The sequence below is a fragment of the Denticeps clupeoides genome, chromosome 4 (genome assembly GCF_900700375.1).
Source record: "Denticeps clupeoides chromosome 4, fDenClu1.1, whole genome shotgun sequence".
NCBI classification, from domain to species: Eukaryota; Metazoa; Chordata; class Actinopteri; order Clupeiformes; family Denticipitidae; genus Denticeps; species Denticeps clupeoides.
This window is the reverse complement of record NC_041710.1, coordinates 20,544,463-20,563,688: the sequence shown is the minus strand read 5'-3', so window position 1 is coordinate 20,563,688 and position 19,226 is coordinate 20,544,463. Positions and strand designations below refer to the sequence as shown.

The following is a 19,226-nucleotide window of genomic DNA, read 5'->3' as shown; positions in this document are numbered from 1 at the left end:
CTAACATTGGATTTAGATTAATATTCATTTAAGTACTTAAGTATTTAATTAATCACTAGTACACATCTGGCTCAGTGAAACACAGTGAGAGTGGATCATCGTGAGAGGAGAACAGCAACAGAGGTGGCGGCTCCGCGCCTGGACACACTTCAAGACAAAATAAGTAGGGGCCATCAGAGATAAGCTGAATATATGAAGCATTCACAATGCGACATTTTCAATTCAGTATGGAGTTCACTGTGCCTTCCAATGGCCTCCTGAATTAACCACTGGTTAATTGCAAATGTAATTTTTATATTTCATACAGAGCAGCGAGCTGGGAGCGTAGAGGAGAGGGGGTGGTGGAAGGGGTTGAGACAGAGAGAGAGAGAGAGAGAACCCACAACAGACCCCATTGTTGTCATTCTCCCTTTGATGAAATATTCATTTGGCGCCACTTTGCTAAAAATAAATTTTTAGATGCAGAGCTGAGGGGAACTGATGTCAAAATTTACCTACATTTTCATAAATGAACACTGCACGCGTCTGATGGCCCTGTGTTAAAAACACTCCCCTGCAGAACAGAAGACTCAACAAGTTTGGGGTTTCCATGACCCAGTGTTGTGCCATCCATGTTTACTCTTCACTAGATGTGTTTGGGTATATTTGGTCATATTCCAGTTTAAATATTTTAAAGATCTTTTTGAAGATGAAAGTGAAGGGATTGTCATTGTGAAACACTACATGGTCACACAGCAAAATGTTTCCTCTGCTTCTAACCATCACCCTTGGTGAGCAGTGGGCAGCCATGACAGGCACCCGGGGAGCAGCGTGTGGTGGCGTCGGTGGCACCTTGGCGGATCGAGATTCGAACCTTCTGATTACGGGGCCGCTTCCATTACTGCTAGGCCACCACTGCCCCCCCCGGTCAAAGTTACTGAGAAAAATTGTTTTTTTTTTTTTTTTTCACAAAAAAAAAAACATTTTACATAGTACATGCATTACATGCATTCTTTTTCTAGCCAGACAACCCTGTGTAACTAGACTGTTAATAATTATTTGTGTTCTATTATAAATTATATTGAATATGTGTGCTGATAATACCTTTTTTATGTTATGCTATTTAGTGCTGTTTTTTTTAGTCTATGACTAATTAGCCCAGGAAAGTGAGTTTGTAATAAATGCACAGGGAACATGCAGTTCTCCTAATCTCCACTCGATGAGTTATTAATAAAAAAGACACGTTCCTGCGCCCGGCTCTACCCTAAAACAGACACCGTTTTTTGCAGCAGCACTAAAATACATCTGCATGCTTTGTGTACCGCTACTCTGTGCTGTTGTTTATTGCTATATGGGGAGTCACTGAAGATGGTACAAAACACACACACACACACACAAATCATGGGCTAGAAGGTAGAAGGTAAAAGAAGGTGGGGAGGGGGGGTGAAGAGAAAATGAAATAAATAAATAAACCTTATTCCAGCGCTGCCTTCCTCTCTCGCTCCTACCAACCATCCACTGTTCTTTAGATGTGGCGTCACCATGGCAACCTCAACTTGGTGACCTCGTTATTTCAACCTAATCCCACACTGAAATTATGGGCTGCCCTGCCCGTTTGCCTGGCTGGCCTGATAACACCATCACAGCCGAGAAAGATGGAGGGAGAATAAAACAGAGGGATGGTTACAGTCCTCCCTTTACTAACAGTCAGGCTGGGAACAAAAATTGCATTGTCTTTATTTTTCAAGCCCTCCAATATTGTGGAAGTGTGCGCAGATTGAAAGGTGAACCGAGGCAACTGCTGCAGCGAAGCACGCCAATGTACTGTATACACCAGAGGTATGCAGATGTTGGAATTTTTAAACTCAAGCTATTGGGTAAAATACAGCGCGAACATTTAACTGAGACAGTCTTACTTGCTTTGGAATGTCACATTATGCTCATTTAAAAAAGAGAAAAACACAGCACAGCAAGGGCTGCTCACTGTAGAGCCATGGTAACTTCACTGGGTGAGTTCCATCACACTCAGATGGCCAAAGTTCCTCAAGTCCACACACACACACACACATACACAGACCTTCACACACTCATTCAGGGCATCTGCGTATTTACTCAATTAATCTTTCAGTATTTGGAAGTACGGAATAACTGAGGCAATGTAGTCACAGTGCCACCAAGAGGTGACGGGATGATGAAAATTTTACCAGATGACATTGTTTCATTGTCTCCTATGTTTAAAATCTACAATGAGTCAATACATAAATGTACAACTTCTGATAGCTTGTACACCAAATATTTGGTTGGGGATCATTTCCCAAGTGTTTATTATATAACACGACAACCTTTTTTGTAATTTTCATGTATATGTCTATCCTTGCACAGTCCACAGAGGTTAGTCTGCACTGCCTGTTTAAATGTATATGTAGGTGCGTGTGCGACTACTCACCTTAACCCCCAACCCTTAGTCTGTACCCAGCCAAAAGAATTACAGCAAGATGACTCTCTATAATCACAGACTCTGTCCTCAGGCATTTGCAGTGGCCATGACCCAGAGCCTGGACAGAGACACACACACACACACACACACACACACACTCAGCACCCGAGTACAGGCTATAAATCACTGTGGACATCTCAGACTGCCTCATGCACAAAAACACACTCACAGACAAGTACAACAATTTACACACAGCCCCTTAAGAGTTCATTAGGGAAGGAAGAACTCTTCAAACTATTCAATTTTAAGCTCTTGGTTAATTAGGCGCTTCTCTATTTCCTCATTTATGCTTCACATGGGTGCAGCAGCAAATTGTCATGTTGCTCACACTGGTGGAGGTCTTTGGCATGCGCGTCACATTTGTATTTAAGATGTGTGTGTTTGTGTGTGTGTGCCACATGTTACCCCCCTTCCAAACGTCTGAGTAAAATCATGTGCCTAATAAAGCGCTCAAGGTCTGGCGCTGCATTCAAATCAGAGTGCAACACTGCCCCCTTCTGGCAAGCCCGACCAACTTCAAGCAATTCAATTCGTCCGATTTACTAGAACGATGCGGAAAGACAACAAAGCTGGCAGTGGCCACTTCCTGATTCTGTATCAAAATTATCCCCTTTTCGCATAAAGTGTACAATATTACAATATCATCAAGTACAAAAAAAACAAGTTTATATTCATTTAATTAATTACACCTCAATTGAGAAAGAATGAATAACACAATCGTACACTGTTTTATCTGAGCACAGATTGTTTGCAATTAAGACACAATTAACCGTTCTGCAATTGATACACCATGGACAACAAAAAGGGTGCAGTCATTGAAAATAATGTGTGAGACTGTGTGACTGGTCAACGTTGCAACTTTCTGAAGACACAAGAACATTTTTTCATTTTGTAGCAAAAAATTAATTGACATTAAAGAAAAATCCCCAACACAAAGAAAACACATACAGGTTAAGGCCACCAATTACAGTATTAATGAAGGTCCCTAAACGTGTAAAAGTACACTGTGCACAAACACACACAGGTGGATGCATCAGAGTGTTGTAGCTTCTGTCTGGCCGCCTGTGGTAATAAGCTGCACCAAGCTCCCTGAAGCTGGCCTGCCTTCGCCTGTTGTCCACTTATAGAACAACCTAAAAAAAAAAAAAAAGCATCATAATGACCATCTGGTGGATTGCAAAGGAAACACTGGAGATAGATTTGTTTCGCAATTATATAAAAACATAGCAAAAACACAGAACGAATGTGAGCCCCCTGGTGGCAGAATAAAGTACATTTCAATTCAAACCTCAGAGATATTCATAAATGAGGACGATCCATGTAAACCTGTGATTGGTGCAGGACCGGAGACCAGCAGCTGTTTCGTTTGGATGTAATCCCATGGGAAACATGGCTTAGTATGCTTATTAGAAAGAGGCAATAAATGAAAGAATGTGCATTTTCAGGAAACTACTGATGTTTAAAGGATATTTAAAAAGACGAAATCAGTGCTAAACTCCTTCACCACTAAAAAAAAAAAAAAAAAAACAACTGGAAAAAACTTCTATGATTGCACCTTGTAATCATTTTTGTTATGTGAGTTTTCCCAAAATGCTTTGCCAGAATGAGATGAATTAAGAAGAGACACTGAAACTATGAGACAAGTTGAACTAAGATGCAGGAATGGCATCAGACAAATTATGCTAAAAACATTATGCCAATATTACTTTTGAAGGCAGATCTTTTTTTCTGGGCTGGTAGTAGCCTAGTAGGTAAGACACTCGTCTATGAACCAGAAGACCCAGGTTCAAATCCCACTTACTACCATTGTGTCCCTGAGCAAGACACTTAACCCTGAGTTGCTCCAGGGAGACTGTTCCTAACTACTGATTGTAAGTAGCTCTGGGATAAGGGCGTCTGATAAATGCTATAAATATAAATCTTTTAATAAAATATCAAAACCCTTATTATTACTTTAACTAATGTTAAACTAGTTACATAACCGGGTGGCAGAATGTTATCTCAGAGGAGTATTTTGGTTGCATGGTTTATATTAAAAGTATAACATTTTCAATTATACCCTTTTTTTTTGTTTAACTGTTTACATGATCAGGGCTCAAATACTTTACTTTACTTAGCAGACACTTTTATCCAAAGCCACTTACAGGAGGAAGACACCAGCAATTCTCGTTCGATTTCTATAGATTTTGAGTTTATAAAACTAAGAGCCCTGACAAGGCCTAACTTGTAAGAAAAAGAACATGCTCGGAAATTGTTAAGTGCAAGACGAATATTTATTTATTTATTTATTTTTGTGCAGTGTGTATGCATGTGCCTGTGTAAGTGTTAGATTTGTCTGAAATACTTTTTTCAACTGCTTCTTAAAGGTGGTGGTAGTCTCGGCTAGTTGAGTGGAGGAGGGCAAGTTGTTCCACCAGCCAGGGACAACAAAGGAGAACAGAGTTGATTGGAATCGGAGACCCCATGAAGAGGGAATTTTGAGTCTCATTTCATTTGCAGATCTGAGAGGGTGTGCAGGAGTGTAGCTGGCTAGTAGTGTGTAGATATAAGAGGGTGCACTTCCATTTACAGCCCTGTAGGCAGCATCAAAGATATGAACTCAATGCGAGCAGCTACCTGGAGCCAGTGGAGAGAGGTGAGAAGAGGTGAGAAGAGGCGTGACATGGGTGTATTTTGGCTGATTGACGATGAGACGGGCTGCCACATTTTGGACCATCTTTGGACAACACTTTGGACCACTTGTGTTTTTCTGTGTAGCGTCTGAATGTAAACGAGTTTCCATTAAACACACACTTACTCAGCCACGTATTCCAGAGGTGTCCAGGAACTAACGTCAGCATCAGGCATGAATTTCCTGTTCATCTGTGTGTCCAGGGTAACTCTAATAAAGAACGTCATAAACGATTGTCATCAGCTCTTCTGCGTTCATTACATCGTACATAGATAACAGTTGCCACGGTTACTCACGGCAGGATTGCGACGGCGGCAGAGCCAGGTGGAAGCCCACTGTTGGCTCCCCCAAGACTCTGGCACAGCTGATGCACCGCAGCCTTCGCCATGCCATAACCCACCATACCTGTGGAGACAAGAGGTCTACTCTGAAGAATTACTTCTAATTTGTTTCTTGACAGGAAGGGCAGGGATTCATTTCCTGCATTCATGCTCTGATATCACAAATCTCATATCCTTCAAAATGATGACTGTGATTAGAAACTCAGCCTTATTGCAGACGTGACTACTATCACTATAGCAACCGCACAATTTTGTCACCAGTGGGCTGTGCTCCGTTACTGGAATTCGGAAGTTGGTTTACTGGGAGACCTGCCTGGGGTTCCAGATACTCCGGCTTTGGCCCCAGCTAATGTAAGAAGGCCGCCCTCCTTCAGGTGCTTCGTGGCCAGGTGACTAGAGATGGTGGACGTCCAGACACTCTGCTTCCACATGAGATCAGCATTCTTATATAGAACTAGGAGGCCGGAAACATGGAAAATTGCACACATTATCACTATACAAGAGCCTGTGTGTACATGGAACAGAGTTCACTTTCCAACCTTTGGCTTTGGCGCTGCCACCAGCCCATCCTCCTGCCACGCAGAGGATCGCGTCCACTTTCTGGTCACCCAACAACCGCGACACATCCGCGGTCACCTCCAAAAATGAACAGAAAAGTGAGAAAAGCCGCCTCTGAAGAGTTGTGGTTGTGATTAGTCTATTGGCGATGTGCTGCATGATCTGTAACCTGATCTGCTTGCTCAGTGAAGGACTCAGTCGAGTTCACCACCACGTTGGCGCTGGCTTCTTCGTTGGGCGCAATGTCGATACACGCTATCCACTTTATGTCGAATAAGAGTAAACATGAATCCTTAAACCGAATGTCGCATTACAATTTAAAGAAGCATTAAATAAAGGCCACGATCTGTCTTATACGAGTCAGGCAGGAAAGTGGACGAAACAATTCTGCACATTTGCTTGTCAGGCGTCTTCGGGCGCACACATTACACGATCGCTGCGTGCAAAAAGCATTTATTTATCTTCTTACCCAGTTCTTAGATCGGAAGTACTGCACGCATGTCGAGCCCAGCGCTCCCTTCCCCCCGTACACGATTACCCTGCGCACCTCCGCGGCCATGCTGCTGATTTGGAGTCCAGCCTGGAGCGGAGTCGGGCGGGCGGGCAGGCTGGCAGGGAGGCGGCGCCGGAGAAATAAAACGATAGAATGGTTCCTTATGCAGACTCTAACGGGCTCGCTGTATTACTCTACACGCATGTACATCGTTTCTTTTGAAATTACAAGGTAACTGCAAGGAAATGCATCTTTTAGAGTCCTGGAGGCAGCACGGCCCAGATCTAATTCACCCCAAACTAGCCACTCTATCATCTTGTTTCTTTGGCGATGCCGTTTCAGGCCAAATATTTCAAAATTAAAGTCCCCCGGACGCGCAGAGAGCGGAACGACACGATGATGATGTTGATGACGAGCCGGAAGTGACGTTTCCATCGTGCCTCTACGCTGCTTCAAATTATGGGATCAGTCGGCCGTCTCGGGACTTCCAAGGATGGGCTCGTTTCCTGACATTTGACGCGATTCGCAGCAGCAGCAGTATTTTTTGACGAACGCGTACATTTCACGTGTGCACGAAGATGAACTCCTTGCAGAGGAGCGAGAGCGACTGGCAAGGGCTGGTGAACGAAGTGAGTGGGTTCGCTGCAGCCATTAACGTCCTTGTCAGTTGTACTGAGTCTGGGTGGAAACGCGTGTCTATATAAACACCATTTTACTCTTTCTTTTTTTTTTTATTCCACTATGTGTGTAATATATATACGTGTAATATATATGTATGTATGTATGTGTGAGTGTATTTATATATATATATATATATATATATGTGTGTGTGTGTGTGTGTGTGTGTGTGTGTGTGTGTATAGATAGATAGATAGAGAGAGAGAGAGCCTATATAACCCATTATGTTTGTGTGGCCGTGCTTATTCTCACGCAGATATAAAGTGTGGGCGGGTCAGAGGATTACAGTTCAGCAGCCAAAATACAGGCCGCTAAAACCTAATCTATCGTCAATCAAGATTAAAACTCACTTCCCCTGAACCATGCTAGAAGTCTGTGGTTGCAGTGAACTTTTAACTACTGGGGCTTTTGTACTGTTGTGCTTTTTTTGACTGAAATGGCGTGGACTTTGTCCCGTGCTTGGTCTCGTCCTTTTCCTTCGTTCAGTTTCTGGTGTGCAAGCGGAAGTTGGAAAGCAAGAAGGAAGCGTTGCTGATCTTGTCCAAGGAGCTGGACACTTGTCAGCAGGAGAGGGACCAGTACAAGCTGATGGCCAACCAGCTGAGAGAACGTCACCAAGGACTTAAGAAGAAGTACAGGGAGCTGATCGTAAGTGTGTGGAGGGGAAAGCTGAATGAGCCAGATGTGTTCATCAGTGATTGGTGTTCTTCTCTCTTACAGGATGGTGACCCCTCATTACCCCCTGAGAAAAGAAACCAGGTACATCACAGTCCTATGAACTGTTTTGCCCTGTTACTGTGATTGTTGTGATATTTTCTGACTCCGTGTCATGCTTGTTGTGTTGCGGTGTGTTTTCCCCTTTCCTGGCAACTTCATTTACCAGGTGAACCTGGCTCAGTTGCTCCGGGACTCAAAGGAGAGGAACGTCAAGCTGTCTGAGGAGGTGAAGGAACTGAATCAACGTCTGGGAGAGGTTCAAGGAGACAACAAGGTATGCTAATCTCCCCATATCTCATTTAATTTCCATCTATTCATTTGAAACAATGGATACACCGTATATCCAGTGTCCTCTTTGAGTCATTTTAAAGTGTATTTGAGCATATTTTAAAGCAAGTTTGAGCATATTTTATCTGTGCATGTGGCATCACTGGACAATGGATGTGAGATGTGTTCGCATATTACACGTAGAACATGATGAACTTTTGATTCCACAGCTCTTAAGGATGACAATTGCCAAGCAGCGTCTGGGAGATGATGATGTGGGGGTTCGCCACTTTCCTGCCCATGAACGGGAGGACCTGGTTCAGCAGCTGGAGAAAGGCAGAGAGCAGGTGTGTTTATGCACTAGTGTATGTTAGAGAAAGTCTGGCGCAACTTTTTATGTACACCAAATTTTTAGATTTATGTTATGTGTATTTGGCAATGATATGATACATTGTGATATAATCATGTTGCGACCAATGTACAGTTCATGAATATGTAAAAACAGACGTGGAATACAAGACGCTGTGATCAGTATGTCATGTTTTGCGATTTCACTCAGTAATTAAAAGTACCCAGCGCCATCTACAGGATTCGGAGGTTGTAGTCACATGAAGACTCATCATCTAAATTAAATTAAAGTGAAGTGAAGTCACATGTGATACACAGCACACGGTGCACACAGGGAAATTTGTCCTCTGCATTTAACCCATCACCCTTGGTGAGCAGTGGGCAGCCATGACAGGCGCCCGGGGAGCAGTGTGTGGGGATGGTGCTTTGCTCAGTGGCACCTCAGTGGCACCTTGGCGGATAGGGATTCGAACTTTCTGATTACGGTGCCGCTTCCTTAACCGCTAGGCCACCACCGTCCCTTCTGACCACAATAGAGAAAATTCTCGAAAGCATCACCCAGTGGACTAAATTTGTATACAAAAATATCAATATTTGATGCCCCTGTATATTGCTGTAACAATATTTTCCAACACCCCTCATTTTTATTGTATATGTTATTGTATATGCTGTTAATGAATAAATGTTATTCTAACAGAACCAGTCGTTGAGATTAAATTAGCAATGTTTTATGCCTCCTACTGGCCAACGTCTGCAGTGTGGAGAAGTTGTATGTCACTCACAGGAAATCCTCTCTGTAGAATGAGGGACTGGAGCACAGTCTGAAGGCAGCCACTGATGAGCTTCAGGATGTCCGGGCAGAGAGAGACGTGTTCCAGGATAAGGCCCGGCGCCTCAACCTGGAGATCAACCACATCCTGGGCAGCAACGAGACACGCATACTTGATGTGGATGCTCTCTGCATGGAGAACAGGTCAGAGCACGTGCAGTTATGACTGATACAACTGATTCTCTGACTGCAATTTAATCACTTTTAATTGACCTTTTCCTGCCAGGTATTTGCACGAAAGGTTTAAGCAACTTCAAGATGAGGTTAATCTGCTCAAAAGTAACATCATGAAGTATAAGGTGACTTATAAACTTCTGATTCGATATCACTGCATGCAGATGTTACATTGCTGTGACCTTTTAATGTATATTTGTGTGCAGAGTGCTCTGGAGAGCAGGAAGAACTGCAAAATGTACAGCAGGGCCAGCAGCAGTGCCCTAACCGGGGTTCTTTCAGCAAAGGAAGGTACTGGAACAGTGTACCATTTGATATTACATTACCTGTCTTGCATGCTTCATTCTTGGACTACATGTGGATTACATGGGCTGTCAGATTGACAAAGTTCTGTGGATGCAGAATGAAACATATCTACCTTAAAGAAAGATGTCCAGTTGCCACGACTCAACTTTCAAACAATTTCACCTGGTTGACTCATTTTGTAATGATTCTCCAAACATTTAGTGCAAGAGCTGCTGCTCTCTGAAGACAACGGCTGCAGCCTCCCAGTCACGCCGCAGTCTATTGCAGACCTGAAGTCCCTCGCAACAGCCCTGCTCGAAACCATCCACGAGAAGAACCTGGTCATCCAGCACCAGCGGCAAACCAACAAGTTAGTCACTGTTTACCTTGAGAGAGGACAGTTGGGGGTGGTTGTGGGGGGAGAATAGATGTTTAGGAATCCCATGACGTGACAATTCCATGTCCAGGGAAAAGAGGACATTTGGTCTCCCCACCTAATATAGTCTGTGTCATATCTGTGTCTTACATCCTTTTTTCATCACGTCATGGGCATCCTACATGCCTATTTGCGCTAGTGGATCGGTTTCCCGCTCTGTTTTCCGCCCACTTGTACCGCTTGCACCCTGGTCATGCAAGTGGATTTTTTTTTTTTTTTTTTTATTAGAATTTTAGGAAACCGAGTGGCAGAACTGGAGAAGAAACTTAAGACTCTTGAGGTTTCAGGATTATGGAGCCTACCAGGTAATTCCACATGTCCATGTTGTTTGTGAATTTTCTGATTCTTTATGATTTTTATATGCAGGGATGAGCTAAAACTACATAAGTATCACTAATTCTTCACTCCTAGGGACGCTGCCCTGCTCAGTTTCAGGTTTTCTGTTTCCCGGCATGATCTTCATAATAACGTATTTTCTTTTTTCTTTTTCTTTTTTTCCCTTTTGCTGCAAAAGGCCTGACTTACAACGTGTCGCTAGGACTTGGGAGTATGTTGGCTGTTCGTTAAATGTTTGGTCATTATTCAGATGGGGCGGTCAAGGTGGACACTTTCTTGCTAGGAGAGGCTTCACGTACTACCATTTCCCCTGTAATAATCATACATGCATCTTATATTGAAAATAAAAACAAAGTAGATGAGAATTTTAATCTATGAATTAAACCCATCAAATTAGTGAATGATTTATCTTGACATAGTTGTTTACAAATCCAATCCTCAAATGTCCTTCCTCCCATGGGGTCAGAGTTTTTGTTTGTGTCTCGATAGGTTATTTATTGGATGCCCATTGTCTCAGCAAAATCCAATATTTGAAATTGAAATAATGCATGTTGCTTTGAGACACTTGCTGAGGTGAACATTTTTATAATGTTAATAAGTTCATTTGTGTGTTCATTTTGAGATGCCATACAATCAAGAGTAGTAAAGACTAAACACAAATTAGTGTCACATAAGATCTTCCTTGGCCAAACCATCTATAACATTGTTGGAACATTAGAGCATCATTAATATTCATGCAATTAATATTAATATTGGTTGCGATTTTAGTTGTTATCTTATGTGATACTACTTTGTAATTAACAGGAGGAAAAGATGCTATTATTCTCAGTGATGCACAACATCTTCAGTCGTCCACAGAGCAGCTGAACCAGGCACCAGGAAGGATACCCTTCACAGGTCTGCAGACAATTAAGTTAAAATTTAATTGAATTATTTAATTAATGTCTGTTATACTGGAAAGGTTTTGTAAGGACTATAAAAAGTCATTTTATAATCACGTTACCCAGATAAGGTCTTAATTTGATCACTAGCCCTAATGTACGAGACTATCAGCACACATCCATGCTAGAACAACACTTTTTGTTTCAGGCTTATCAGAGGCTGGTACAGGAAGTGATGACGTATCTGCACCAGGACTGGTGTCAGCAGGGAGATCTTCACCCACTGCAGTGATCCCTGATGTCTGCACTAGGCCGCACCTCTCCAACTCTCCCCAAAATGACACACCGCTCCTCGTTGCAGAGGCTGTGACTCACAGTCGTGATGCTCGGTGTGAACCTCTCAGTGAGGAGCTGCTTGCAGAATGTGCAGAGAAGGCTGAGGACTGTCTCGCTGACCAGTCACAGGAGACCAAAAATGTAGTCACAACTGACTGCAGCTCCTCAGATCTCATTCCATCCACAACACCAGCTACAGATGTACAGTCCCTACACGATGAGGATGGTGAAAATGGATCACAGGACAGCCTGGAGACTGAGCATCCTCACAGTCACAGCACAGGGACTTGCCACGTTGGAGAAACTGAGATGTCGGTCAGAACAGATATCTGCTCCCCTGCTGAAGAGGACGGGTGCGGGTCAGATCAAACAGTAAGTCATGTGCTATCAGAAGAGGATGAAGGGTCCAGTGAGTGATTCACTGCCCATCACACCCACTTTTACAAAGACTTGAGGGTAGGAGATTATTCAGACCACAGACCATGATGTATGGAAAAAGCTACAGTGTTATACCTGAGAGGCCAAACCAACTAAAGATTGTCATGTGCACACAGAATTTAACTGAATTCATAGTTTCTCCTAAAATTTGAGTATAACAGTCAGGGAAAAAATATTCTAACCTATGCTGTTTTGTTAAAAGTTTGGCCACTAACAAAGAAATGATCATTCTCTAATTTCAGTGGTGAACAATGGTGAATTAATTATCATTTTCATGAATGAGAAGTATTTTTTTAATCCCCTATAAATCAGCTAGATTTCTGGCTCCCAGTTGTATTTCTCAACTTGTTACTTGTTACCTGTCCATAGAAGTAATCAGTCTACCCACATTCTAAACTCTGCACCATGACCATGACCAAGACCACAGAGCTGTGTGAGAAGGTGACAACGGTTGGTGCGATTATTCGCAAATGGAACAACCGTAAAATAAATGCCAATCTCCTTCACTCTGGAGCTCCAGGCAAGATCTCCATGACAATGAGATCGATGTGGAAGCAGTCCAGAACTACTTGGGAGGAAGTTAGGAAGCAGACTCAAAATCAAAGGGTTGCAGGTTCAAACCCGAACCGTCAAAGTGCCACTGAGGTCCCCTTGAGCAACCTACCGTCCCCACACACTGCTCCTCAGGCGTTTCTCGTGGCTGCCCACTGCTCACTTTGGGTGATTGTGTGTACTCTGCTTGCTGTGTGTCACAATGACAATCACTTCTGTCACTATTTATCACAGATACATCTATCACTATTTATCATGAAAATACATTGATCTGTCTCTCATTGTTCAATTAAACCTACCATTGAAATTATTGAATGATATTTTTTTGGGTAGTGGGCAAACTTACAAATAGCAGGGGTTAAAATATTTTTTTCCATAACTGTACCTCAGTGTTTTGCATGGTACAAGCTCTTGTTTCTAAAGTGTTGCATCCAAGATCTCACACAATATTATGTGCATTTTATTTGTGAAGCACAGACAGTTTTCACTGTCGTTATAAAATCTGGTGTTTGTATTAGACTAGTTTTATTTTTGTATGTCTGAATGAACTGGGGCATCTAGAGACAGAGGCTGAGCTTACTGAACAATGAATTTATATTCAGCTAACTTCAGCATCTGTTTTCTTACATCTTCACACATCTGATTGTCTTTAGTTGCAGGTTTGCAGTCCACCTGAACCTAGTTTCTTAAAGTTGTAAAGACTGCTAGTGTACTCAATTTCTGGAAAACCATTAAAGTAGTTTAAGGAGGAGTTCAGATTAAAATATATCATTTCTATAGATACATTTTCAAATCCACTTGTTTCATGTTTTAATTTAACTCCGTGTATTTGCACACAAACTACAATTGCTCGTAGTCTTTTGCCTATTTTTTTCTGTCATAACAGGAGCAGTGAGCCACTACTCTTACTACTCTCTTAACCATAGGATGTCATACTGTTTGCTGCTATTTGAAATATAAAGTCAGCTATTCCACAAGGTATGTGCATGCTTGTATATAACATATTTTGCAAAATGATAACACTAATGTGTTAAGAAAATAAAATTTCAAATGCGGTACTCTTTATTGTATTATATTCAATAGGTGTTAGCACTCTTCTTTTTTTGGACTCTACCTTTGTTTCACTGTACAAAAGCTGCAATAGCAAAGCTAACAGTAGCGGTTTTACATTAATGACACTGTTGTGCACACACAGGAGGTTTTTCTTTAAGGTTTCCACAAGTTTCCAGACGGCAACAGTGCTCTGGGACAAACCGAGCATCCGAACTTAACGCTCATACCACATTTGATTTCTTGGCGCGAACGAATCGAGAAGGCAACGCGGTGACGAAGCAGTTCCGCTAAAGACGCTCTTGAAATACAAGAACAACAACTAGCTGTCTCCCGCTCTCGCCGCGCTGTGAGTCACGTGACGTAAACGCCCTCATGCGATTGGTTAAGGCGGGACGTGGCGCGCGTAAACGTTAACCAAAATGTGTTTTACAAGTCGGTGAAGAATTGCCTGCTATTGCTGTAACAGTTGCACTTACAATGTTAAATCTACCCTGGTTAACATTTCAAATGATTAATCTGTTTTATGAAAACTAATCAAATATGTGAGGTGTTTGCATGAAAATTAGCTCTGTTCTAGCTACTCTTAGTAACCAGTACGCAGCTGTACTATAACATTGATACAGAGATTTATAACTCTAGTGTTAGGCAGTATTTATGCAATTGAACGTAGCAGGCAAATCATTGGTAGGTTAAAGGAGGAGATGGCGGGGCAGGACGAGGCAAACGTCTGCACTGCAGCTCGGTGTTGCGCTTCTCTGGCACAGCCCCCTCTTTACGGGGTTGTGCGAAGCGCCTTATAAGGAAACCCGCGCATGCGCACACGCGTCAGTTTTGTTGGAAGGAATTACAACCGCACAGAGGGTTGGACTGGTGATCCCAGTCCCCTCGCTGTTAGAAAAATTCTGTATTTTGTGCTTTTTTTTTTCAAGCAGTTTTGGCTAAATAGTTTTCCCCCCCTTACAGAAAATCTAGAAGCCTGCTTCATGCATATGCACCACAATGTTAGGACATTACCCAAACGTGGAGAAATCGCAACTCGTCAGCTATGTGGAGGATTACCTCGAATGTGTCGAGTCGCTGCCTTTGGACATACAGAGGAATGTAACACTGCTGCGCGAAATCGACACGAAGTATCAAGGTAACGTTTGCGGAAAGCGGTCCAGGATCGAAGCTTCGGTTCCCCGGTGGTCAAGTTAATTTCCCAGACCCAGCGTTGCTCCGCTCCGCGCCGCGAACATGGTACAATGTGTACTTCCCTGGGAAACTTGAGTGCGTGTCCTCGACGTTCGACCTAATCGGCGGTGTAGCGTGTGCGGAGCTTTTGAACAGATGCGGGCTGTCTTCGCGGAGCACGATCACGCCGGCTGATCAGCCATTTTGATTGTTTAGCCTGTTTAGTGTCGACATTTAGCTGACCCGCTGACTAAATTCGGATGTTATTTCTTTTTTCTTTTTCGCCTGACGATTCGCTTTGTTCGTTCGTCCCCCCGCTCGACACTTTGCGTGCAGGAACCGCGGAGGAAGCGTCTCGCGAAATTTGGCGGACGGCGTTTGTTAAGTTGTCCGGGAAGCGCAAAGTAGCCATGAGAATGGCCGCGAGAAGCCCTCTTTCTGCCCGTGTGACCCGCACACATTGCGCTGGGGGGGGGGGAGAAGCGTTTGACGTTCGCAGCAGAAAGTACCTAAGTGCGAGTAAACCACGGTCTGTTTCCTCGTGACGTCACAATGCGATGACTAAGGAAACGGGGGAGGAGCTTGGTAAGGAAATGGGGGAGGAGCTTGAAGCTGCTATCTTGGCAGCATCCTGGATCGTATTTTCTTCTTTTTTGACGTGACATTAGTTTCTGCGCAGGTCTTTGTTTAAACTGTTTACCTGTGTCCCCCCGCAGAAATTCTTAATGAAGTGGACGAAGTGTATGAGCGCTATAAGCATGAGACGGACACAGGACAGCGCAAACGTCTCCAGGTCCAGCTGCAGCGTGCCCTCATCAGCAGCCAGGAGCTGGGCGACGAGAAGATCCACGTGGTGACGCAGATGCTGGAGGTGGTGGAGAACCGCTCGCGCCAGATGGACTCCCACACGCCTTGCTTTTCTGACTCCGTTGAGCCCGATCGTTCTGGCGTGGACAAAATTCGCCACGATGTCGGCGGGGGAGGTTCCGCGTCTTCCAGCGCACTGCATGAGCGCTCGTCTGCGCGCCGCCCTCGTCGCCAGCGCAACAGCGAGAGCCGCGACTCCTGCCATGGGGCCAACGGGGCCATGGATGATCCCTCCGAGGACTTGCCTCAACCCCGTGAGAAGAGGTCCAAGTCGGCCAAGAAGAAGAAGCGCTCCAAAGCCAAGCAGGAGCGCGAAGCCTCGCCTGTGGAATTTGCCATCGACCCCAACGAGCCTACATACTGCCTCTGTGAGCAAGTGTCCTATGGCGAGATGATCGGCTGCGACAATGAGCAGTGTCCCATCGAGTGGTTTCACTTCACCTGCGTTGGACTGACTTACAAGCCCAAGGGCAAGTGGTACTGTCCCAAGTGCAGGGGGGATAATGAAAAGACCATGGACAAAACTACCGACAAGCCTAAAAAAGACCGCCGATCGAGGTAGTGCATCGAGGGTGACGTGTGTGTGTGTGTGTGTGTGTGTGTGTGTGTGTGTGTGTGTAGCGTTAGGATCTGAAAGAAGCAACAGCACTCGATGTCATAGTTGGCCGAACTGTGCTGTCCTGGAAATATTAACAGAGACAATGAAACTTTATTTTGACTCTGCTGCTGCAGTTAGCCAAAGTTCCTTCATACAGGTGCTGTCACGGACATTTTGGGGTGCGTTGCCTCCCGAATGAACTAAGTGACCTCCTCCTTCTCCTCCTCCGTGGAACATGGACCATGACCCATCACATGCTAGAAGTACTGCCACCAAGATACGTTTGTTTAACACAATATGATCCTTTGTTTGGACTCTTACCTGGTCACTTAGCGAACTAACAGTGATTTCTGGAAAGTTCTAAGAGTTAGCACATGACATTTTGAATTTCTCACAGGATTTAGACAGTCACCTCGATTATGAAACAAAGTGGAATTATTCATCTTAAGGTCTTCCAAACAAATTGATTCCACTATTACAGTTTATTTTGTGTGTGGTGTAAATTTGTGAGAGATTCTTTTTTTATGTTTGTTGTATTTAATAAACTTGTGCTTGTACTGACAGTGTACTTTATTTTTCTTACCATTATTTAGCAGTGCCATTGATGCCAAACATGTACAGAGAAGAGGAAAGTAAATTTGACTGCTCAACATCTGACTTTTTTTTTTTTTTTTTTTGTCATATTCCATGGTACCTAGTATGTGTTCTTTCATATGCAATTGCCCCCCCCCCCCCCCTCCTCTCTAGCAACACAACACACATATGAAAGTCGGGAAAATAAAACGAGTCTTAACTTAAGATTTGAGGCTGTGGTTTCAGTAAACCATGAAGCATTGGAAATGTGTTTTTATTTCATGAATGCCCCCTTGTCACAGCAGCGATATGAAAATATGGCATGGACAACAGGGGAAAAAAAGGTATTTTGTGTCTATGTGTGTTCATTGATTTTCTCTTTTTTATTTGCTAATGCTTCATCAATCACATCTTCTCTGGACTAATTGTAATAGCCAAGGTCATTGTAAAGGAATCTACACGTCACATTCTGCCCTTTTTCTGGCTTCAAGAGGGGCAAATATTTCTTAAAGACATGTCCTTAAAGCATGTCTCAAACTGCATAGCATGATTAAGTCTACTCAGAAAGGAGCCACAGAAACATCAACGCAGGTATTTTCCTGGGGGAACTTCGCTTACGCTGATAGTGGTGCAGTCATCTGTGAATAAGCTCTTTCCGTCTCCAGTCCATTTAGTTTAAGAGCCAAGCATGTCTATTCCAACAATGAACTTGTCACTCATACATGTGCAAATGTGACTAAACTGAAATGCATGCCCAATTTGACAAAGTAAGAACGAATGGCATAAAGTTTCATACAAGAATAAGAATATTACACTGCTGTACAGACACCCAAAAATGTTTGGAGAGTGTAAACATCTATGTGGTCACCAGGGGTCAGTGTTTTACTAATGCTTTTAAGTTCACCCGTTGTCTTTAATGAGTGCCAGATTTATAATGTCAGGTGCAATACAAATTATTTATATAATGTAATAAGCATTAATACCTCTTAATTCCTTTACCACTACTAACAATCCTTCTGCACACAAATGAAACTACAGGGGCAGTGGTTAAGGAAGCGGCCCCGTAATCGAATTCAGATTCGCCAAGGTGCCACTGAGTAAAGCACCGTCCCCACACACTGCTCCCCGGGCGCCTGTTATGGCTGCCCACTGCTCACTCAGGGTGATGGTTAAAAGCAGAGGACACGTTTTGTTGTGGCACTGTGTGCTGTGCTGCAGTGTTTCACAATGACAATCACTTCACTTTTTTTAGAGGGATAGACATCTTATTTCTGTCTTTTTTCTTAAAATGTGCATGTTGCATTTGACATTCACATTGCTTGTTGCATTTTACAGAACAAATAATTTTAATTGTTTAAACTTTTTGTGTTTTATGTTTGTTACACAACAACAACACAACAACACTTAGCGAGCCTATTCAAGGCGGGATTGAGGTGAAACCAACCTGGAGGATAAACTTGTGGGCTCAAGCCAACTTCCCTCAGATTGACAAAGTTCTGTGGATGCAGAATGAAACGTCTCCACCTTAAAGAAAGAAAGTCCAGTTGCCACGACTCAACTTTCAGACAAATTCACCTGGATAACTGAGAATCTTCACAGACATAGTTACACAACAAAGAGGCTAGCCTTTCATACATTCAAAAAAATATCTTGAGATGTATTATTATGTTAGTTATTATGTAAAAGCGTGCAGTCTTTCTTTTTTGCTAAAATTGTGACCATTTGTAAATATATGGCAAAGCTGAAATACATTTCTTGTATCTATTATTAGTTTGGATCTGTGATCCTTTCTTTTGGTATCTCCTGATCTTATTAAAGGCAAACTCCACGTCTTTGATCAGGGAAAAGATAAATACAGAACTTATGGAGAAGACTGAGTGGAGTTAACTGGAATGTCAGCATTCTATAATGTTATACTGTAGAATGTATTGTGTGTACATTCTGTATATTGCATACCGTTTCTATTCTGGAGGTGTTTAGGAGCCTAGCTCAGTTTGCGCCTGTGTGGGTGTGCACGTATGCGCATGCACATGCATTCTTTCCACTCTGTGGGTGCGAAATACAATGCTTCCTCCTACATCTCATAGAAATGGGCAACAGGACAGGAACATTCCATGGGGGCATTGTACTCCAAAGCGAAATCTGA

At 43.1% G+C, this 19,226-nt stretch overlaps 3 protein-coding genes across 5 annotated transcripts; 2 read left to right on the top strand and 1 right to left on the bottom strand.

Moving 5' to 3' along the window:
- Positions 1 to 3,136: 3,136 nt before the first annotated feature.
- On the bottom strand, positions 3,137 to 6,891 carry LOC114788159 (dihydropteridine reductase-like). The gene is made up of 7 exons (XM_028976422.1): positions 6,516 to 6,891; positions 6,216 to 6,308; positions 6,028 to 6,124; positions 5,802 to 5,942; positions 5,444 to 5,552; positions 5,274 to 5,357; positions 3,137 to 3,609 (listed from the first exon to the last, which is right to left on the bottom strand). Exons 1-7 carry the CDS (start codon positions 6,603 to 6,605, stop codon positions 3,510 to 3,512), a joined length of 714 nt encoding a protein of 237 aa, XP_028832255.1. The 5' UTR covers positions 6,606 to 6,891; the 3' UTR covers positions 3,137 to 3,509.
- Positions 6,892 to 6,966: 75 nt separating this feature from the next.
- Positions 6,967 to 13,874, top strand: ccdc149b (coiled-coil domain containing 149b). 3 transcript variants are annotated; one of them, XM_028976420.1, is made up of 14 exons: positions 6,967 to 7,168; positions 7,704 to 7,865; positions 7,938 to 7,976; positions 8,101 to 8,208; positions 8,432 to 8,548; positions 9,350 to 9,522; positions 9,605 to 9,677; positions 9,759 to 9,843; positions 10,060 to 10,207; positions 10,502 to 10,578; positions 10,788 to 10,820; positions 11,414 to 11,506; positions 11,699 to 12,198; positions 13,703 to 13,874. In XM_028976420.1, exons 1-14 carry the CDS (start codon positions 7,118 to 7,120, stop codon positions 13,709 to 13,711), a joined length of 1,668 nt encoding a protein of 555 aa, XP_028832253.1. In that variant the 5' UTR covers positions 6,967 to 7,117; the 3' UTR covers positions 13,712 to 13,874. The 3 variants fall into 3 exon arrangements, with proteins under 3 accessions (XP_028832253.1, XP_028832251.1, XP_028832252.1); XM_028976418.1 differs by lacking the exon at positions 13,703 to 13,874 and having other exon boundaries at positions 11,699 to 13,681; XM_028976419.1 differs by lacking the exons at positions 10,788 to 10,820; positions 13,703 to 13,874 and having other exon boundaries at positions 11,699 to 13,681.
- Positions 13,875 to 14,711: 837 nt separating this feature from the next.
- Positions 14,712 to 17,064, top strand: ing2 (inhibitor of growth family, member 2). The gene is made up of 2 exons (XM_028976421.1): positions 14,712 to 15,007; positions 15,759 to 17,064. The coding sequence occupies exons 1-2, from the start codon at positions 14,869 to 14,871 to the stop codon at positions 16,469 to 16,471; spliced, it is 852 nt and encodes a 283-aa protein (XP_028832254.1). The 5' UTR covers positions 14,712 to 14,868; the 3' UTR covers positions 16,472 to 17,064.
- Positions 17,065 to 19,226: the final 2,162 nt, after the last annotated feature.